This window comes from Orbicella faveolata, unplaced genomic scaffold, assembly GCF_042242905.1.
Source record: "Orbicella faveolata isolate gen_17 unplaced genomic scaffold, um_ofav_v1 contig_15, whole genome shotgun sequence".
Lineage (NCBI taxonomy): Eukaryota > Metazoa > Cnidaria > Anthozoa > Scleractinia > Merulinidae > Orbicella > Orbicella faveolata.
The window spans coordinates 1,669,297-1,691,267 of record NW_028301542.1 but is presented as its reverse complement, the minus strand read 5'-3'; the positions used below and the strand labels follow the sequence as shown (position 1 = coordinate 1,691,267).

At 38.3% G+C, this 21,971-nt stretch overlaps 2 protein-coding genes and 1 long non-coding RNA gene across 9 annotated transcripts; 1 reads left to right on the top strand and 2 right to left on the bottom strand.

Moving 5' to 3' along the window:
* Nucleotides 1-376: 376 nt before the first annotated feature.
* Nucleotides 377-1,790, bottom strand: LOC110069070 (uncharacterized). Its single transcript, XR_002298849.2, has 2 exons — nt 1,101-1,790; nt 377-981 (listed from the first exon to the last, which is right to left on the bottom strand). It is a non-coding gene; the product is annotated as an uncharacterized LOC110069070 (long non-coding RNA).
* A 108-nt stretch (nt 1,791-1,898) lies between these two features.
* On the top strand, nt 1,899-6,822 carry LOC110069088 (vesicle transport protein USE1-like). Of its 3 annotated transcripts, none has more exons than XM_089287844.1 (7): nt 1,899-2,170; nt 3,632-3,681; nt 3,963-4,041; nt 4,690-4,867; nt 5,544-5,565; nt 5,671-5,836; nt 6,640-6,822. In XM_089287844.1, the coding sequence occupies exons 1-7, from the start codon at nt 2,033-2,035 to the stop codon at nt 6,817-6,819; spliced, it is 813 nt and encodes a 270-aa protein (XP_089143970.1). In that variant the 5' UTR covers nt 1,899-2,032; the 3' UTR covers nt 6,820-6,822. The 3 variants fall into 3 exon arrangements, with proteins under 3 accessions (XP_089143970.1, XP_089143969.1, XP_089143971.1); XM_089287843.1 differs by having other exon boundaries at nt 5,532-5,565; XM_089287845.1 differs by lacking the exons at nt 3,632-3,681; nt 3,963-4,041 and having other exon boundaries at nt 5,532-5,565.
* A 617-nt stretch (nt 6,823-7,439) lies between these two features.
* On the bottom strand, nt 7,440-21,212 carry LOC110069071 (catenin beta-like). 5 transcript variants are annotated; one of them, XM_089287838.1, is made up of 13 exons: nt 21,081-21,193; nt 19,858-19,907; nt 19,374-19,425; nt 14,232-14,487; nt 13,385-13,541; nt 12,714-12,779; nt 12,010-12,188; nt 11,525-11,745; nt 11,130-11,311; nt 10,721-11,035; nt 9,926-10,324; nt 9,335-9,604; nt 7,440-8,844 (listed from the first exon to the last, which is right to left on the bottom strand). In XM_089287838.1, the coding sequence occupies exons 4-13, from the start codon at nt 14,477-14,479 to the stop codon at nt 8,644-8,646; spliced, it is 2,238 nt and encodes a 745-aa protein (XP_089143964.1). In that variant the 5' UTR covers nt 14,480-14,487; nt 19,374-19,425; nt 19,858-19,907; nt 21,081-21,193; the 3' UTR covers nt 7,440-8,643. The 5 variants fall into 5 exon arrangements, with proteins under 5 accessions (XP_089143964.1, XP_089143965.1, XP_089143966.1 ...); XM_089287839.1 differs by lacking the exon at nt 19,858-19,907 and having other exon boundaries at nt 21,081-21,199; XM_089287840.1 differs by lacking the exon at nt 19,374-19,425.
* Between the last annotated feature and the right edge of the window lie 759 nt (nt 21,213-21,971).

The window sequence follows — 21,971 nt, the reverse complement described above, 5'->3', positions numbered from 1 at the left end:
GTTCGTAGTCTCGCCGCTTACAGGTTTGTAAATAAAGTATTTTGGTCTCACTTAGAATGTTCAGAATGAAACGCCACTTTTGGTTGTCAAGGTATCTTTTAGGATGCAATCGAAATGACAATAATGAAAAAACGCTCTCATTTCTGTTTTTGCTTTAGGCTCAATTTCCGCCATTCTCTCGCGTCCGGGTCTTCCAGCCCGGGCTCCAGTACTGAACTGTGGGTTGTAATGAAGCCTATTCTGTCATCTCCTTTAGGGGTTTAATTCAAATTTTCCGTCGAGCATCCCCGATCTATTCATCTGGGAGCCCCCTTCTCCCCCGCTCCGGGTGGAAGACCGACCGTCAATGAATAATTTGTTCTGAAAGTACACAAACTAGGAAACGTAAATTTTATTGATAGAATTCTCATAATATAGATCTATACATTCCATTTGTAGAGTAGCACAAGACTTTCCTTCTGTCGATCAAACATTTGCAATCAATGCGAACAGGAACAATTAGGAGTATTTGTGCTTTTATGTTACTTAGTCTAGACAAGGTATTGACGGCTTCTTTGAGATATTTTGCCATGCAAACGTCTGTAACACTTGAATGTATCGTTTGAGGCAGTTAGGTAATAACCAAATTATTCATGCTCCCTCTACTGACATCTCAACAATTCCTGATGTACCGCGCGTGCAGCTTGGCGTGATCGATTGTAATTAGTCGTCAATGAGAAATCCTCAAAAAGGATTTAGTGCGATGTGCAATCCCAGGTTGATGACATTGAGAAGGACCTCCAGTGCTCAAGTCCTAACGTCTTTTCCGACTTCTCTCCAATCTTTGTAGCTTGTAAAGAATGAATTGAAGAATGGCTGTCTTTGTTGCACAATAGCTTGCTTGTTTTCGTTTGTGGTTTCTGTTTTCGTCTCTGGTTTTACGGGATTTATCTGCCTCCTTACAAAAGCTGAACTTATGGGAACGGAAGACATCTTTGATACCTATAAGATATAATATAAGAGTGAGTGTACGGCTGAGAACAAACCGCTCAGATAAGAAAACGACACAAGGGTAGATGCACGATCGAGTGCGCTAATGAGAGGTCGCACGCAAAACTTACCTTGAATTCTCAAAAATCAGGTGAAAAGCTCTTGAGTTTAACTTCAGTTATGAAAATCACAGTTTGAAAAGCTTGTTGGCGGTGACAGCGAATGCTAACCAATCCGAGGGCAAGGGTTCCATGAAAACGAAGCACCGTAGCTTCTTGTTTGTCGCCACTATCGCTTTCTCCGTGCTTTCTAGATAATTTCGTAATGCACACTTTCGAGTCACGCCATGGGTGTCAACAGCCAATCAAATTGCGATATGATGACGACATGGACATGCAAAATATCACGTCCAGAGTGCCAACAGCCAATCAAGTCGCCATATGATAAAAATAAACAAGAGATGCGTGCCTGCGCCTGCCCAGACAGGTGAGATCATGGACACCCCTGGGGTGTGGGTTGGGGTAGCCTGCGAACGCAGACGTATTTCCGGCTGTCACTTGGTTCCGTCGAAAAATAACGCCTGCGAACCCGAGCCAGGAAACGATTTCTGTGACGTAATGACTTTTGTTTCTCCTTGGCCAATCAGATTCCATGATAGAATGAAACTCGAGTGCTCCTCGCAGAGAATACCTCGCGCAGTAGTTCTGGGGTTATTTGAGCTAAACTGTGATTGGCTTAGAATTCCTACGTCACAGAAATCGTTTTCTGGCTCGGGCTCGCAGACTTTATTTTTCGGCGGAACCAAGTGACAGCCGGAAATACGTCTGCGTTCGCAGGCTAGGGTTGGGGGTAATTTAAGTATCTTTCTTTTCGAACAAGGAGTGACGACCGCAAAGATTCGTCTATTTTTAGCCTGAGAGCAGTTTTACGATTGATTGGAAAGGAAGATATATAAATATTCTTGCAGGGACTAATTTTTTTAATTAAAAAGAAAAATGATTAAAATGTGTCTCTCGATTGGCCCAGGCCTTGCCGTTGCACGGTACTTTAGAAATGGGCATACATGACACTTCTTGTAGATGATTCCAACATGGCGGCCTCTAAGCTGGAAATAAATTTTCGACGACTTTTAGAACGTTGTGAAGCCATGGCCGAGGAAATTCAGGACAACAAGGAAAACGTCAATTGGAGATTAGAAAAAGTAGGTAGTATTGGTGATATATTATCCCATTCCACTGAAATCTTGCCGACCTCTGACATGACAGGCTGTAAAATACTAAATATTTTAAAAATCTTTTAGTGAAAGGTTTTTAAAATATCTACAGCCAGTCACATAAGCTTAAAATATTTTGCGTACATAGGTTTGAGATCGTTTATCAAAATAGAGAATCACTCATTAAAGAGTAATCTTACGTGAAATGTAGAGTTTTTAAATAAAATTGAAAGGTGTAGTAATAGTAACTTGTTGGCTAAGACAAGCTAAACTGTAGGTGAATCGATCACTCAAATTATGACGAACATTGTAGAATTTACAACATGGTTGCATGCAGTTACTAAGTTACCCAGTTACTGCAAACTGCTGCTTATAAGCCCAGGACTTATACAACTTTGTGAGGGTTTTTAGATGGGCTTATGATTAAGCAGAGGGGCTTATATCCAAGGCGCTTTTGACTGGATTGAAAAAAAAAAAACATTGCAAAATGAGCTATAGCTACACATGTTGATCAAAATAGGTTTTTCATTATGTTACTGTTAATTAAATTAAGCTTTAAAACAGCATAATAAAACGAATTGAAAAGAAGGAAAGCTAGAGGGGTCTTATATCTGGGGGGTGGGGGCTGGTGGTGGCTTATAACATGGAATTTTTGGTTTACAGGTAGATGGGCTTATACTCAGTGGGGCTTTTAAGTGCCAGTGTATGGTATTCAGTTACCTATAGATTTCATTAGCCTGAATTTCAGCTGCCTCCTCCGCCTCCACCTTGTAGCAGTCCACTCGTAAAAATTATCATTTTAGTTTTGGTATCTACAGCTAGCTCACTAAATACATTGGCATTAAACATTCCTTGAAATCTTTAAATGAAGACGTTTGTTGGGTTTTTCAACAACCATTTGCATGCATGAATGACCCCGAAATCAGCAAATCTGCACTCAGTCCGTAGCCCCAAGACAAATACACATTTAGTTTGCGTGTAGATTTGCTTGATCTCGGGGTCATTCATGCATGCAAATGGCCATTGAGAAACCCGATCCACCCATTTAGTTACAAATTTCAAGGAATATTTAATGCCAGTGCATTTAGCAAGCCAGCCGAGCATACTGAAAGTAAAATGATAATTTTTACGGGTGGACCGCTGTAAGGTTTAAGACTTTTTTTTGTAAAGTTTGCATACAGTCGGTAAGGAGGCGGAGATGACTGACGTCCACCAAAACTTTAGTTTTGTCTAGACGCTTTTGCGCTGAAGGCCGTGTGTCACTGATAACCACTGTAATGAAGGCCTGAAATAAAATTGCGTAAATTACCACATTTGACTCTTGACATCACCGGACAGCATTATCACCCAGTGCTTTCAGACGTCTCTCTCCCCGAGTGACTCAGCGAGCAGAGGAGGTGGCTGAAATTCAGGCTAAGATTTTATAGGCTCTATGCTTTTCTCCTGTAGTATGTATCAACCCTTCAGAGGCAAGTTACTGAACTTAAAAAGTCGAACAGGTAAGCACAAATTTAATGTTAAAAGGCCAGAAAGAGGAGATAAAAATTAATGTTTTCACTTTACAAAAAGGGAAACTCTCAAAATATTTTCATCAATGGTATCAGTATACCAATATGGATCAGTTTACCAATAATTTATCATAAAAGAATATAATTTAGATGTTTTTAAAAATGCAATATCAGTGCCCAATATAACATATTGTAATGAGGTTTTTCTGTTATATTTAGAAAGATTTCCTGTTACAATTTATTTGAATAATTTCATTATACTCATTTCACAGCAAACCCAGTCCAGATACAATGAACGAATATAACAAGAAAGTTGAGTTCCTGAAAGGTCTCATTGAAACACAGAAAATGGTAAGACCTTTGTTCAAGCTTCAGCCAGGTCAGAGGATGGTAAAGAAAGATATATGTGTACTATTATTATGACAGAATGATGAAATAAACAATACCGCACTGTACTTCTAATTTCCAAAATGACAAAAGAAAACGGAGATCTCCAATTTAGCTAGATACAAATAAACTGAGCAAGCATACGTATTTATTTACACAATCCATTCTAACTGTCCAGGAGAGAGCTGACATTTGACAGAACAATGATAATAATTATAATTCCTTAGAAATCTATGTAGTGTCCTAAATAGCTGCTACTTGCATGCAAAAAATAAAAAACAAAACAAAACAAACAAACAAACAAGTAATAGTCAATTAGAGAGGCTTTATAAATTTGATAGCTCTCTATAGAGCTGCATGACACCAGAAATACATGTATCTGTTCACCCATCAAGGCTGTGTTCTCATAAAAATTATGAGGAGCCCAAAGGTTCCTAATCATGAAATCCTGGGTGCCTGGCACTTAAGCTAATGGAAAAAGTAAGTTTTCCCTTTTGCCCAAAGGCCCCTGGGTGCTTACAGAGCAGAGCCCTGTCCATGCTAAGCTGTAAGCAACTTTTTGTTTAGAACCCAGAAGACTTAAGTCATTTACTAATCCTGCCTTTTTGATAGAAAACTCCAACAGACAAGCTGCTTGCCAGTCAACAACTGGTACGTCCATTGAGTCAGCAGCCTAGCCAAGCTGTGCAAACAGCAGACAAAGGGCGGCAAGCAAGTAAAGGACAAGAATTACATATTAGGGCAAAATCACAGATACACAAAGAAATGAGAAATGAACTGCTGGGAAATGGTGAGAATATTACCCTTACCTTTCTACATTAAATGTCTTCTATGGACTAGGCCTTATTATCTTGAAAGTACATAAAATAAAACATTAATTTTACTCATTAATAAAAAATGTTTGACACAAATAGAGGGAATGCAACTTGAGATTATTAATTTTATTTCTGAAACTCTCGAGATGAACATAATACAAATGATTATGTAAACCATATGATTGTATTGACTTAAAAAAAAACTTCTTAACATTATATTCAGGGAGGAAGCTACATCAGCCTTTAATAGCTGGTTTGCACATGGGTCCTCTATCCTGGTTGAATTGGAATAAATTTGGAGTGTTGGGTTTTGTGGAGGGTGGAAACCCAGAGAACCCAGAAATATTTTAATATATGTATTTTAGGTAGGTGAAGTTAAATAAATAAAAAACCCTTGGAGCAAGGTGAGAACCAACACATCAGATTCATGTCAGACTGGACAGGAAAGAATTTCATTTTGGTTCTTTTTCTTAGGCTTTGCTGAATGCCCAGTTAATATCTGGAATATTAACCCCAGACCTAGTAATCTTCTTCTTTTAATCCCTGCAAAGTGAACAACTAAATTTTTGATATTTTTTTATTGTTCTATTCGATAATCAATTATTTTGTAACTTGGGAATTTTCCTCTCTTTATTTTACACAACACAAAAGATTCTCAAGGCCTGCAGAACAGGTAATGTTCACCTTTTTTTTTCATTTCATACAAAGAAAATTTTGATCTGAAAACTTGCTGCTTGTCTGACTTTACTTTATTCATACTTTCATGTCTCAATAACAGATTGTCAGGAGACAAGAAGGGAGACACAAAAGATGAAAGTATAGACACTGTGCTGCAATATCACCAAAACATGCAGGAAAACATTGCCGAAGAAATGATCAAAATGGCACAGAACTTGAAACACTCATCAGTTGTGGCCAGTAATATTATTAAAGAAGATAACAAGGTGAGATGTGTTTTGTTCAATGAGACCTTGCATCGGTCTGCAATGGGTGGGAAGAGTGGAACTGAGAGAACTAAAAGTAAAAGCTAACACTGAGTACAAGGAGGTCTTTGTTTATCATCAGCCTCTTGCACTTGCTTTTGCAGTAATATACCATACATAAAAGACTGTGTTTGACCACATTTCTAAACCCTGGGAAGAAAGTTGAAAAATATGACATGAAGCGGTGTATTATTAATGAACTTCAAGGTGTTTGGAAATGTGGTCAAATTAATGTCAGGGGCGGATCCAGGATTTTTCTTAGGAGGGGGTGCACCACTAAGGAATGGTGTAACTGACTGATGAGGTAAAAATATTTGAAAAGTGGATATATCTATGTCACCTCAGGGGTGGGGATGTGCACCACCTGCACCTCCCCTGAATGCGGTCTTGAGTGTTTGATATTATCTTCTCAATCGGAACTAAAACTAAGCAAAATTATCATCAGTTCTACTTCTCCACATAGAGAGTGGGGCCAGAAAAATAGGAAAATAGAAAAATACCAAGAAATAAAATGGTAAAAATCTAATAGTATGCTAATTAAGATCAGATATATTCAAACACTGTGACGGTCATGATTTCCATTGTTTAATGTTTTTGTTTTATATAATTATATATTTTTTGTTAAGTTATTAACATTGTTAGTTTGAGCCATTCTCTTCAAGTGCACCTTATTAAAACAGAGAAAAATAAATTAATACTCAAACAAGCCAGGTGTGAAGGATTTCAAAGGTTTTTGAATAACATAATAATTTTCTTTTCTTTAGACACTGGAACATTCAACAAAGCTTGCAGATTCCAATTTTGAAAAACTTAAACGAGAATCAGAAAGACTTGAGGAGTTAACACAGAGGCCATGTTCTTTGTGGATCTGGATAATGTTGATAACAGTTTGCATCGTATTTATGTGGATGATAATATTTATACGGCTTTTCCCAAAGAAATAAAAATATATAGTGGTAAACAATTATATTTTAAATATGTAATATTTTATTACTAGATTGAGTTGACAACACAATGTTGACAATAAAAGTGAAAATGCTATTGACAATGAGAAATCTCCTTGAAAACTGTATTTTACGATAACTGCAGAAATTCTTGAATGCTTATTGTCTAATTTTCATTGTCACTAAGCGGACAGACACATGAATTTATAATTTATGCAATGGGGCAACGAGCGAGAGCGGACAATTAGATAATATATCAAGAGTGAAGACCAAGAGCATGCAAAAATGGGGATAGAATGTGGAGGTGTTGCTTTGCATATGGAGAGAAATGGTACAGACTGGAAATTGTTGAATTTCCAAAAGGCAAACTAATCAACTGAAAGTTCCAGAAATTCTGGTAGGAAGTCAAATGGAAGAGAGTTTCCCATTAAGAATTTCAGTATACCTCCCAAGGTTGTCGTCTTTTCTGAAGGAACCAGAAAATGCTGTTTGATTCAGCACTGGAAAGAAATTCAAACCCAGGATTTTCCATTGAATGGAACGTACCCTAAGTTGAGGACAAAAGTCTTACATTTCAGGTCTTCCATAACCCATTAAAACATCGAAACACACAAACACCATTATTTTTCTACATGATTAAAAAAATTTAATAGCACATAGCTGTTCAATCACAGTTCAATTCACAGCATATCAATAATTTCAATACACTGCTGAGTGGCAACACCGAGCATGGCTAAAAATACCTAAAATTATTTCACTGCTAAGCTCTCAGCAACATGGCAATCTATAAATACAATAATTCAAAGCGAAAGAAAAAAAGGACCCTACTATGATACATTCAGTAAAGAGGAAATTGAATTACTGCTGATCCAAGAAACTACTTTCTCAACAAGTAATTTACGGAAAGGAGAGGGCATTTACAGGGATAGTAATGATAGGAAAAACAACTACAGTTTGTGTAACATACATGATGTACTAGCTAGAGATGGAATGCTTCTATACAAAGGAAAAATGAGGTCAAACTGACTAAAGGAGATATTCACAGTGTAACAGAAAAAAAAGGTAGAAAGATTCTTCCCTAAAGTCCATATAAATAAAACAAGTAGAACATCAAGGCTGTGTAAAACCAAGGCATACAACCTGTGGGATACACAACTCAATATGCAATGGTTTTCCAGTAAATTGACAAATTCAAGTACTCAAAAGGGCAGTTGTGTAAATAAAGTAAAACAATGTCTTCAGTAGTTGTTTTTGTTCTTTGTTCAAAATGTCAAGGTCTAAAAATATGTGATATAAGAAAAACTCACATGGCAACAAGGTTTACATTACACATGGCGCTTAAAAATAATAATACATCCCGCAAATTACCTCGTGTGCAAAGAAAAACATTGACTTTGGCAGTGGCAATGTTTTTACTTCTCAAGCTTCTCACAATCAAACGAAAACTGAGAAAAGAAAACTTCAAGGGAAAAGACTTACTCATTTTTACAAAGTTTCATTCACTGGTCTTAAGTCCTGCGACAGTTCTTGCATGTACATGTAGAACACCCGTTTAAAATGGCTGAACCTGGCAAGCTGCCAGGACTTACATCGACAAGGAAGACACCTAACTTGCAGTACAATTAGGGTTGCCTCTTGGCAACTTCTGACAGATCTATGAGGATTTGTTTGCCCTACATGAACTAATCCTTGCCCTAAAGGCTAGTATCAGAGTGTTGTTTGAAGGCAAGCCAAGATAACTAGAGGTGGCAGAAAATAAAAGTTCCAAAACCTATTCCAAGGTTTACGATATTCTAAGTCCTGGGACTAGGATTCTGTCTCTTCTCACAAATCAGTGTCGTACCAGGTGCCCCCGCGGGGAGGGGGATGAGCGAGAGGTTGCATAGAAGGGTCCCCATGGTGGAAGTCATAAGCAGCCTCGTGAGAGTAATCCATAGGCTGATTGTAATCAAATCCCTCGTGTGGATAACCGTATCCTCCAGGCGGCATACTGTAGTTCGGGTCTGGGAAGTCACCATCCATTGGCTACAAGAAACAAAAGCACAATCAGCATCTTATTTCTCCTTACAATACCACTACTCTGTCTGAATGATGGTGATGAGAATAAAGAAAATTGTCACCTGAGGGAAAGTATCATTTTATTACATTGATGAACTATCAATACACCAATTTCGATATATATATATATTAGAAATCTAACTTACCTACAAGGCTTAGGGGAATAAAACCAAAGAAATCACATCAGGGTTGAGGGATGAATTATTGATTTCTTTCATTTCATTACCATAAGCCTTGGAGCCAAGTCACAATTTTAATATATCACAATTTGCCTAGGTGTACATGCATTTAATTGTTTGGAGTGACGTGCATTATATATATATTGTGGGAACTAGCTCAACTTCTGTATAACATCCAAGATATTTTGAGCATACACACTCTTTGTCCACACAGAGCAAATCAACACAACATAACTACATGTAATACATTTAACACAATGCAATGTAGTGACTCTCACCTCTGGCCAAGGTGCATCGTCTCGGAACAGAGAACTTGTCAGCTCGACTGACAGTCTCTTCTTGTAATCTTGTGACTTGTCCTCAGACATTCGGAACAAAACTGCAGCAGCATAAGCTGCAATGCCTTCATTTCTTGAGTGCAACAGATCTGTTAAGGGGGTTGTTGCATTCTCGGCCTCAATAGCCTCTGCACCTTCCTTGTCCTGTGCCAGTTCACAAAGAACTCCAGCGGCAACACGCTGGATGTTCTCAATTGGGCAATAGAGAAGCTATAGAGAAAAGAAGCGAAGGCACTTTAAGTTTATTTGTTGTGATGGAATGAAGACAAGAAGGAAACACTGAATCACAAAGGAGTAAAAGGGTTTTAATTAGTTTATCTTTTGCAACGACAGAACCAAACATTAACAATGTGAGCAACACACTATGGTCATATACCTGAGTAGATGACTACTCAGCCATGTAAAAAAATTCAGAGTACATGTACCCTTGGAGCAAAAGAGAAGTGCAATTCAAAATTATTATGAAACAAGCTAGCCTGAACTTTGAGCTTAAGATACAAGTCAACTTTTATTCTTTTTGACAGTACTCACCTGAACAAAGAGAGGAATACAGTGGAGACTTCTTATTACAGCCCTGTTGTGGGCTTCGCGTGCCAAGATATGCAGTGCACCAACACATCCATCTACAATGTCTTCCATTCTTACGCCATCAATCACCACACTCTGTCCGGGTCTCCTCTGCATGTCCTGATGAGCTCGCATCATCAGCTGGACAAGCTGTGGCAGGCCTCCATGCTCACGGATTGGAGTGTGATTGAGGGGGCACAATGCAAGATTACGCATGAGGCCAACAACAGCTTTTATGAGAGGCCAGCGAGATGGGGGGTAAAGGAGTTTTACCAAGACTGGCAAGCCAAAGTGAACCCTCACCGCATTTTGAGCCTTTTCTGCATCTTCATGGCGACTTGTCAAATGACGTAGAGCGCAAACCTGTGGAAACACAACACATTACATCATGTAATCTTCACTCACACAATTCAATATCTCTGCATTTTCGCTCATTACCTCAGTTTCCAAAGTTAACTTATTCCCATGAATTGCTGTCTGCATAGGTTTTGATTTCATTGAAAGTGCTAAGTAATGTCTAAGTGAGCACCAAACAGTTCCTTACTTGCATCTGGATAACTGAACAAAACTCAACTCTCATTGAAAGAGGACAAGACCAAAGATCATTGTTTAAGGGGGTGAAGGAAGTTTTGGAGGGGTCTGTTCACACACGATCAGCTAAAGAGGATGGCAAGGTGATGGGACATTGGAGGAAACACCAATCACTGCTTGAGCGTTTCAAGAAGAAAATGCAACACTACAGATGTTGTAGTCTCTTACCGCAGGTTCAGTGATCTCTTCTCTGTCTCCAGCTTGCATGCAAGTCCTAACCAGTGCCTCGATCCCACCAAACCTGTAAACAAGTTGCTTGTTGCCGGGGTTGTTGCAAGTCAGGTTAGACAGGACACCTGCGGCACAGGTCACCACTTGAATGTCGTTGGATGAGAGCAGCTGCACCAACATCTGCAGCAAGTTGTCAAGACCTTCCTCTTTGGTTGCGGCATCTGACAGATTACGCAGAGTCCACAAGCAGTTCTGGACCAGCCTGTTACTCTGGTGTCCGAGATGCATGGCCAGTGCCTGCATACCTCCAGCCTAGAATGATTATGCAATGAGCCACGTTATATAAATGAATTTGACAACTAACATTACAGTAAACTGCCAAACACATTGCAGTGTAGAAACCCACCTCAACAATAGCCTGCTTGTTGTCAGTGTCCACAGAGAGAACCTTGAGCACACGGCTGGTTGTGAAGAGAAGCTTCTCGTAGGTATAACTTCTCATGATGCGCACCAGCTCGGCAGGTCCTCCGGATGCCAGAATGATCAGCTTGCTTTCTTTGTTGCCGTAAGCCAGCACATGAAGGCAATCTGCAAGAAACAAGCACACATCTGTTCAGCATCTGACAACATTTCTTTAAATGCTACTCTTGAAGTTGGTAGTTCATTACTCCAAACAATATCACTTACAATAGTTGATGAATTTACTTATTCTCGCCACATGTCTGCTAGGAAATATATCAGAACTGTGAGGAGAAATTTTCTTTTAATCTGTATTTAAAACTGAAGGGTTCAATTGCGTACCAGTCACAATAGCCAAGAACTTGACATTGGTACGTCCCAGAAGTGCCACCATCTTCTGAAGTCCTCCTGCAAGTCTGACAGCCATCTTGGCACCTTCTTGGTGAAGCAACAGATTGTGAAGAGTAGTGATGGCATAGAACACTACTGCCTCCACAGGGGACCCCAGCAGCCTAACCAGAGCTGGAATGCCTCCAGATTTGAAGATGGATAGCAATCCTTGCCTTTTGTTGGAAAAAAAGAAAATAAAAAATGTATTTCAGTAATCTGGAAGAGCCAGGACTTTAAAATGCTTTGGATTTTGTGCTCAACTAAAAGCAGGTACTCGTTATGAAAAAAGGACAGCTACAATGTAAAAAAGAAGGGGATGGAAAAGAATTACAATCTGAAAAGACTTCAGATGACAATATTTACATTTCAGTGTTTACCTATGATTTATTTCAACCCAGCAATTTTTTTGGCGCCAATTCATTCAATAATTTACTCACCTGTGGTGTGACAAGTTGTGCAGGGTACCAGCAGCACATCGAGTAGTTTCTGCATCACTTGAGTTGTTCAGAGCTTTGACCAGAGTTGCTACCATCTGCGGTGAGTTCATGATTGCGTGACGACTGGCATCTTTTTTGGAGAGTTGATGCACCATCATTGCTGCTTGCCCAACCACCACCTAAAAGAAATTGTATTTCTTTTCAGCTTATAGTTCTTTAAAAAACCTTAGTTAATGGTTCCAATTTCTCTTTCAAAGTAGCTCATTTAAAAGTATGTGGATTTGACCTTAGAGATTTAAGACTCAAAGAGCCTTGTCCATCTTGTCTCTAGTATGCAGTGGAATCCTTTTGTTTTAGACCTCCAAGGAAAATAAAAATTGATTTGAAAAATGCGGTAATTTGAGAAATCGAGGGTCAAATTACATTGTTCAACTGAGGGAAGGGAAACAATTTTGGTTCAAATTATCAGGAGGTTCAACAAAGCGAGGGTTCGGAAGTTACAGGATGACTGCCAAGCAAACTTTGCTGGAAATTTGAAATCCTTGAACATTCAATAGTTGGACTATATAGTTTTAATAATAAAATTTTTAAAAATATATCTATGTACATAGCAAAATGTCATGTAGGACTTTTTCTTCCCCTCTAAAACAGGACGCCTTTCTTGTTCACCCAAAATTATAATTATTTCAGAAGTGTTTACAAACCTGATCGTCATCATTCAACAGCTTCGTCAGTTCAGGAATAGCACGTGTTGCAAGATCAGCGTCATCCTACAAGCCACAAGAAAACCATCAATAACAGAATGCTGTAATAAAGGTCAACCAAAACATTGAGGTTTTGTTTTGTTTCTTTTCATGCAGAAACCTTTCAATCCCAGTCTAACTCGACTCGTCCATCCATTTCCTTATTTGGATGTAACTTGGGCTTGTTGACAATAACAAAAATAATGGCCGCAATGAACACGAAACGGATGAGAAGATGCCGATAAAATGCGTGCTTAGTGCATGTAAAAAGAAGTAAAAAGGACAAATTAAGATGATTCATTCTGTCATTTTCTCAAGATTGCCGGGCCGGACAAAAATTGGATGAACATGTATTTAAAATTGCATTGTTTCCAAATCCCTGGTAAGCATTCTGAAAGCATAACTTACTAGCATGCATTCGTTTTCTTAGAACGCTTTTTTTTCCATTTTTGAGATCCGCTACCATTCGATATCTGTTCCATTTCCATTGCATTTCAGTTCGGTATCCGTTCTCTACCCATTCTGTATCCGTTCTGTGCCCGTTCGCAAACACGTTGACTTCCCTGTTAGGTTTCTCCTGAGAAGTACTGCATGTATGTATGAATGATCACAAAAATGTTGACAGTATTTACCTGATAGTTAATGAGGTTGACAACAGCTTGTTTGAGCATGAGCGATGGCTCAGCAAGACGTTGTACGGCTGTGGATGAGGTGGAATCAAACTGTGTGGAAGGGATATGAGCTCCTTCCTCTAGCGTTTCTGGGAACATGGCTTGACGAATACGTTGACTGTATGGAAAGATCAACAGTCCGAACTCAATATATTTGAAATGAAAACATATGACAGAAATAACCAGGACTTATCTTAAAACAAGTGGCTCTAACTTTTACATCTATGAATAACACCCTCGTGTGCAACCATTCAAATGAAAGCTATTGAACAGTACTTTCATGGGGTACTGTTTATTATGCTGCACAAGGTGGCTGTAACATTTAAGTCTCTGAATGATACTCTAGTGTGTGATCATTCATATGAAAGCTACTGGGCACTACTTTCTTATCATACTGTTTATTGTGCCATAGAAAGTGGTCCTGACTCTCAAGACTGTGGATGAACCTCTCTCATTGAAAAGACTATATTGCTTCTCAGTCTCTGTTACTGCTTTCCAATAAACATCATTAGGTTCTTCTTTATTGTTTATCTATTTCCTTGATATTTAATCTTGGGTGCTCTTGGGAGTATAGAGTTAAATGTGGATTATGAGATCAACTGGTACAAATATGGTTACTGGCTATACCTTTTAAAGTATCTGCATGAAACCCTAGCAGGTGACCATTCAAATGAAAAGCATTGAGCAGTATACTTTCATGTGCCACTGTTTATTATGCTGTATAAGGTGGTTCTAACTTTACGAAATCTACAAAGCTACTAGTGCAATGGCTACTGATTCTATTATCTATTCACAAGGTGATACCAACCTCCTAGTAGAGACAAACTGTTCATTCATGGCATGCATCTCCTGGTCAGAGAAGCCTGTTTCCCATTCAAATTGCATGTGACTTGTCTTCATGTAATCATCATCCTCATCACCTTTGATTGAGTGCGCAGTGGTGGTCACACCTGACATGATACCAGAGTCATGATACTGCTGGTGCTGTGTCCACATTGCAGTCTGTGCTTCTTTGCTCATTTCGCCATGTGGAACTCCAATTCTGCCTGTCTCCATGGTGAAATCTGTGAGGATAAGACGTTTAAGGAATTTAGAACATAATTTGTTGATTACTTTAGAAATAGAAAACAGTTTCAGCTGTAGCTGAGTGTTTCCATAGCTTTTTGAGTTCTCCCAAACCTTCAGAAGTATTGCACCAAACAACTAGGGTTATGCTGACATGTGAGTTCTAGAAACTGAAACCCAACTTGGAAACTTACCTGTCTCAGAGAAAGCAATTTATTACATTAGGGAAAACCACATCTGAACAGCTGACTATCAGACAGGGCATTCCCCAAGGATCAATATTGGGACTGGTGCTCTTCCTCCTGTTTGTCAATGACATGCCTCTAAACGTTCACAAGTCAACTATGGATATCTATGCAGACGATACCACCTTGTCTTTAAGCTCAGACTGGAAAGCTATTCCTGCACTAAACAAATCATTAACAAAGGACTTGACAGAAGTTGAGAAATGGGCTAGTGAAAACAAAATGTTTATAAATACCAAGAAAACCAAAGCGTTGTTGGCTACGGGAAAGCGTCTGCGCAGACGTATAACCCATGACGCAGGAAAATTTGAAGCTAGGATGCAAAATGCAGAAATTGAACAAGTTGGTAGCCATAAACTTCTTGGAGTGATAATCGACGAGAACCTAACTTACGAAGCACATGTTGACGAACTATGTAACAAACTTTCAAAACGAATTGGTCTTCTATGCCATATAAGCTGCTACTTGAAAAAGAATCAAAAATTGATCTACTATAACGCAGTAATCAAACCACTCTTCATGTATGCAAGCACAGTATGGACATCGTGTAACAAAGAGGCACTCGAGAGAGTTCTCCGTATGCAAAAACGGGCTGCGCGTATTATTCTTACAGCACAACGTACTAGTCGAACTGTCACTTTATTTAATAAGCTAAACTGGATCCCCTTTTACAAAGAAGCTTATATAAATCGATGTGCACTGGCCTACAAAAGGATAAACAGAACTTTACCTGAATACATGAACACATCTTTAAGGAAAAACTCTGACGTCCATTCGAGAAGTACTAGAAATTGTAATTTAAATTTATTATGCCCCTCTCACAGAAACGCCTCTGAGGGAGGACGCACTTTCGCCGTCAGAACTATTAAAGATTGGAACAGTTTACCCCGGTCTTTAAAAACAGAGAAGTCCGTTAAATCGTTTAAGGCTAAATTATGTAATACTATTCTTAACTCTCAGAAAACTAATGGAATTTTTTAACTCTTATTATTCATAGTATGTTTGAAATTGTAAGTCCAGTTTATTATTTGTAACCATTTTTAATAGTAACTTAATTAAGTATTTTATTGTAAATAATATCGTATTTTAGCATTTCATTGTAAATAATATATTTTTAGCATTCTAATTATTTTAAACTGAGGGCCCCAAGTTTATCAGTAACTTAAGTTACTGTCACGGGTCACCCTCATTAAATAAAGTCTTTCACTTCACTTTCAACTACAATGAAATGTTTCAGGGGTGTCATTAACGTGTTCAGCAGGAAGGTAACTGGTTTTCACAAGTACACAAAACTATAAGCAATGAATACAATAGAATTTCCATTCTTGTACTATAACAGTTAGCATTTGAGAAAACAATGGAAAATAAATGCGAAAAGCACATGAAAAAACCAATTTGAAATCAAGAAATCAAATAATTTCTTTGCTGTGTGACAAAACATTACAGCGCTACAAAAGAAAGATCAAAGTTGCAAGTTAAAAAGATGACAAAAACAAGCTAATTATTTTGAGATCAATTGTATTTCAACTGTGTTAAATTAGTGGCCACTTAGTTCTTTTCTCTGCAGTTCTGTAGTAGCTGAATAAGACTCCAAAAAACATATTTGAAATAAGCGAATAACTAATCAAAAAACCCGTGGAGGTTGCCGTAAATTACACATGCAGAAATCCAGCGTGCAAAAATACCGTTCACTTTTAAAACCTAAAATTGCCAAAAACTTTTGCTGTCATTTTTCGGCCATTGCACTACCAGTCATTCCAAAAGTTCAATTCAACTTTGATGCAATAATGTACATTACCACTTGAAAGTGCAACAATCGTCATGTTTTCGCGGCGGTTGAAGGAAGAAAAAAATTCTTCAACAGAAAGGTTTGAGGACTCTGTACTCCTTGATCTTCCATTCTGAGGCCACCTAAACATTAATTTGTATTTTTCTTTCCTATTTTAAATCCCAAAGCAGTAATTTCTCCATGTTAGGAATGAAAACAAAGCCTTTGAAGTTTGTAGATTTTGCCCCCAGTGCGCCATGATAACCTGTACTTTATGAGTGCACAATTTTAAGAAGAAAAACCGTCTTTCTAGGACCCCTAGAGTCCACTACAAATATGCTCAGTAAGTAGATTCTGATTGGTTTATTTGTCCTCAAGAACAATAGAACAATAAGAGACCTACAAAGTCTTCAGGGAGGGTAGGAAAGGCTACTGTCCCCATGTGCTTTTTTTTTCAGGCGGTTACAGGTGGCACGGGAAATTGAAGGGGTTTTTCGCTCAGGCGGTTACAGGCAGCACCGGAGTCAATGGCTTAACAACTACCAACTTTGTTTTTAACTTTGGTCAAATACTTCAAAATAGCTTCTGTGGCCATCTACTTTTAATTATGAAGTATCTACATAATATAATGTTGACAAAAGTTGCTCAACACGATGTACACTTCTGGACTACCTGTAGTCAGGAGACGACACGGTTCAAACAGTTGATGAAGTCTGTCTCAGACTCATACCATAAACTGCCACTTATAAGCCGCTTCACTTATGATTCTACCTAGTTTTAGGCCTATATACCTGTACACGAAAAATTCCATCCAGTTACAATCCCACCTCCCAACCCCAGATATAAACACACCCCCCCCCCTGCCCCCTAGCTTTCCTTGTTTTGAATTTATTTTATTGTGATATTTTAAAGCTAAATTACCAGTATTAAATGAAAAATCTATTGCGATCAACATGTGCAGAGCATAGCTCATTTCAAAACATTTATTTAATTCCGGTTATAAGCCCCCTCAGATACAAGCCCCTCCATTTAAAGGCCCATCTAAAAACCCTTACAAAAATGTATATAAGCCCAGCGCTTATAAGCGGCAGTTAACAGTGTTCTGCAGGTTTTACTACAATATGAGTTACTGACAACTTTAGTCAACTTTTTCAATAGCGTATGCCTACTGTCAGTGGCTACTTCTAATACCATATGAGTTATGTAACAACCAACATTGCTTTTATCTTTCATTTGGTCAAATACTTTAAAATAACTCTAACAATTTCTAAACTGCTTTGAATTATTAGTACATGTAGATCTACTTACTGTACAGCTCTGTAAATGGGTACACAATTCAAACCAAGAGTAACTTGTTCAGTGCAAACAAAAGTCAGGATTGAAAAGGCCAAGCTTAATTACATTCACTGGAATTCAATTTACATATATGCACTTCACCAAAACTGTGGCAACATTAGGAGCAAACCACTCAATAATATTGTCACAGGATAATGCTTACCGCTTCTAGAGTTTTCCATTCATCAAGGCTCAACTGAACATACTGTTTGCCTGATAAATACAACACACATACACACACGCACACACGAGCAAGCAAGTGCCACAAATTTGTACAACTATGAGCATAAATTACCAATAAAAAAAGGGTGGTCTGAGTGACATGCGAGTTATTTGACCGGTTTCTTCAAGACTCAAGATGAGTTTCAAGAGAACAAATCGTTATTCCTGATTTTTCAAGTTTAATGCTGGTCATGAAATAGTCTGAGAGAAGACAATGTTTAATAGACACTAGCCTTCAATTTACAAGCTGAAATTGAAATATAAATGCCCTTGGCTTTCTTCTTACTCAACAAAACACTACCTTATTAAATAAAACAATACTTAGTTGACGGATAATGTGTTTTCAAAAGCACACTTTGTTGAAAAACAACAGTGTTCAAAACACTAGTTCAGTTTTGATGGACTTAAGTGAAAAACAAAAATTATATTTACTAATAATTTCTTTAGGATATTGTTTCTTCTGCATAAGGGACTTCCAATATTTCATTTTGCATTAATTTTATAGTGTCAGGAAGTGACATATTTCATGAACCGTGTCAGGATTGTCTGTAAAACACCTACTGTTTATTATCCAAGGTAGTGAATTCACTGTGACAAGAGATTACGCCAAAGAACGACACCAAAGAACGACCCCATTTAAGAATACGCCAAAGAATTACGCCAAGAACTAAGCCACAAAACAACATTTATAGTTTGTGTCAAAATGGTCCATAAACTTCAATACTCAATGTTGCATTTAATGTCATGATCTATTCTAAATCTTCGCTATAAAAAGCTTGATCTAGACAATAAACAAGACCTGAATACTTATCTGTTTTACTTTAGAATATAGGGAAAACAGTTTTTGATGGAAAAAAGGTTTTGTTCATAAAGAGACAATTTGTAGAAATGAGCGAAGCTAGTTTTATGAATCTCCATGATCCAATACAAGTGCGTCTGAGAGAACTCTTCAAAAGCAATATATTGATGACTGCCAAATGTTTGAAGTATTTATTTGCATAAGCCAGAAATTTCACAACTAATGCAACAGGAATTCCAAGGTGATCGCTAATATCTCGATTGAAATTCCAGTCACATACGTATAGCATTGAGTATACTTAGACAGTGGTTTAACGAAAGGGCCTCGAGTGTTCATTTCGCGTCACGAATATGAGCTAATACACCGTGCAACGAACCAGAACATAAGAAATTACAGAGAACAAAACGTTTCTCAAAGGTCCCTCTTCGAAAAGAAAAACTAAACGCCCACACAAGAATCGAACGTTTCATAGGAAAGTAAAGTAAGTGGCAAAAACGAGAAAATGTATAACCTCACCTTTTCACCGAGCCAAGCTAGTTGTCTTTCTTGAAGCAAATTTCCAATGGGGCTACAAAATAAAAAGGTTTAGAGATCTACATTGGTTTCCCGACAAAATGCAAGGTAGACAATCTGATTGATGTTGTTCGATTTCAAATAACTTTTTCGAAACGTGACTTCCGACGGAAAAAAATCTGCTAGTCGTATCAAAGATGTCATTGTCATCAAAGTAAACAAGAGACTACGTAGCGGACATTAGAAAAATTTGATTCAAAAAGCGTGACAAACATGGTTTTTGTCTCTTCAAACAAAATTGCCGCTTACAAACGTTTACAAACTATAGCAAACGGAAATCTCGGGAGAATAAAAGTGATTGAATACCCAATGATAGTTATAAGTAACTTATGCCCAACGTATAAGTTCCTTGCGAATAATACGTAAACTTATACATTGTTTTTGTACGATGCTATTAAACTTATATGTTTTTAGTTCAGTTCCTTACCAATCTTTTGCTTCTTATGGCATCTACTGAGTGGATGTTGAAAACCTTACCTACAAAGGTACAAACATCGAAGGTAATTTAGAATGAAGTTTGTAAGTGTACAGAATATAAAACTGAGCTAGTGCAGATGTGTCTTGTTGTAGAGATCGACTAGCAAATATCCTTTACAAGTTAGTTTCAAAAAGCGGCCGGTAGATCGATCCTTGACAAAGTAGGTCTACTTTTAGTTCGTCGGAAGTAGGGCAGGATCTCGGTAGAGGAAACCCAAGTTATGGTTGCCGCCGCGAATTTTAGAACGTCTGAAAGATCGCAGTTCGAATTCGATCGACAAAATCCCGGAGGTGAGCTAAGCTTTAGTATCAAATAAAAGTACACCTTCAGTTAAAGGAGAACAAGCCATACATGACTCTGTAGCTTATATAAAAATGCACAAAACTGCGGTAGAAATTATTTTTCATAACGTTTACAAACGCCTGTGGTACAAATAATGAGCTAAATCGGCCATTACGACCGCCTCGCACAGCGAGCTTCTCTGTCAAAGACCAGTGTTTTGGGTAATAGACAAGCATGGAAAAAGAACCGAAAAACCACATCGAATTTCGAGGCATCGGATTTAATTAAGAGAGGAAAATGACCGGTGTGTTCTGTAACGATGTCGTCACATTCCCGACATCTGAAATCAGTCAAGGTATTGAAAGAAGTCACTGTAGATTATATATCTAACGGCGATGCGCAAGGTACGATTTGCCGAAAAATATCAAAAAGAAGTGTGTCGGATATTTGAAAGGCATTATTTCAATTTAAACACATTTATGGCGCAAAAAAGACTTCAATTCTGGCACTAGTCGGCGAGGCAAACGCATCAAACACGCGGACTCTTTGCCGAACTGAAGGAAAGACAGGCTAGCCTTGCAAATGCGACCTATTGTTTAGCGAGAAATCCAAGTCGTCCCGAAAACGATCACTCTTAATCGACAAATAAAATCGCAAAATCTTCAACAATGGAACAAAGCTAAACTTTCACCTAAATTCAGCAATCCGGCAGGTAGTTTGATACCCAAAAAGACCGAATAACCCTCAAATCTCCTTGGTGGTAAACAAGCATTACAACAATAAAGCTTTTCAATATTACCAAGGACATGGCGCGCTTCTGGAAGGCCGCTAATGCTGTTTTACACAAAATTCCAACCTTTAGCAGGCTCATTTCTAGCGAATACGCTTACCTGTTGAACAAGCCGCAACCCAGTGTCGCTTTTTTCGGCTACAGAAGTCGTTTGTCAGTTGTACGCTCGCTCTAAACTGAGAAAGAATCCAAAATAGTGTTCGAGGGTTTGGCATGCAGTGAACCGAGCTAGCGTGGGTACGATTCGTCGCCTTAATTACCTGTCAATCATCCGCATGCAAGAATGCAGTCAACAACAAAATACATGTGACAAGTTGTGGTTCTAGAGACGCGAAAATTCAATTTTCTACCACTAAAACTGGGATAGATAACGCAAATTTAAAATCATCGTGAGTTAATCTGTATTTTTGAACGTCAAACGGCATCCTCGATCACCGAAAATGCGACAAATCGTTGAAGTGATCGAGTGTTCTAATGACAGAAAAATGTGACAGGTATGCAATTTAAATCTCCCTGGGGACTCTTAAGGTCTCCTCCCAAATACAAAACAATGAAGAGTAGAATTAAGCGCATTTTCTGTCTGCTATGCTGGCTACAATTGAAAAAAAAAAAAACCTTTGTTCTATCCATCGTTCTATTTTCCTAAGTAATGAAATGATTCGAATCGATAATGCGCAGCCGTGGGAAGCAGTCACTAAATAAATTAAACCGGGGGGACAGTATGTTTTTTCGTGACTCTGGGGGGAGACCTAGTATTTATTTATCGAAGACAGACCCCTTGCAGGAAAATAATAAAAAATACAAAGAAATTACAAAGAAAATAAAGAAAATTTCGATCTGAAAGGATAGAGTCTTCCACACGTTCCCCACTAGAGAGGGAAACTTCTACAAAATCATTCGAGAGAGGTGGGGAGTGCGTTCATAGCAGTCAAGGTACTCCCCCCGGGTTGTTTACTTCGAGCCAACTATATATGTTGTCTTCGTTTTCCGT

Coding starts and splice junctions, on each gene's coding strand:
- LOC110069088 (XM_089287843.1), top strand. CDS start 2,033: ATGACACTTCTTGTAGATGATTCCAACATGGCGGCCTCTAAGCTGGAA. Junction 3,682..3,962: donor GAACTTAAAAAGTCGAACAG/GTAAGCACAAAT, acceptor CTCATTTCACAG/CAAACCCAGTCCAGATACAA. Junction 5,566..5,670: donor TCTCAAGGCCTGCAGAACAG/GTAATGTTCACC, acceptor TCTCAATAACAG/ATTGTCAGGAGACAAGAAGG.
- LOC110069071 (XM_089287841.1), bottom strand. CDS start 21,195: ATGCCAAACCCTCGAACACTATTTTGGATTCTTTCTCAGTTTAGAGCG. Junction 12,189..12,713: donor TGTTGAATGATGACGATCAG/GTTTGTAAACAC, acceptor AATTTCTTTTAG/GTGGTGGTTGGGCAAGCAGC. Junction 8,845..9,334: donor ACGATGCACCTTGGCCAGAG/GTGAGAGTCACT, acceptor TGTTTCTTGTAG/CCAATGGATGGTGACTTCCC.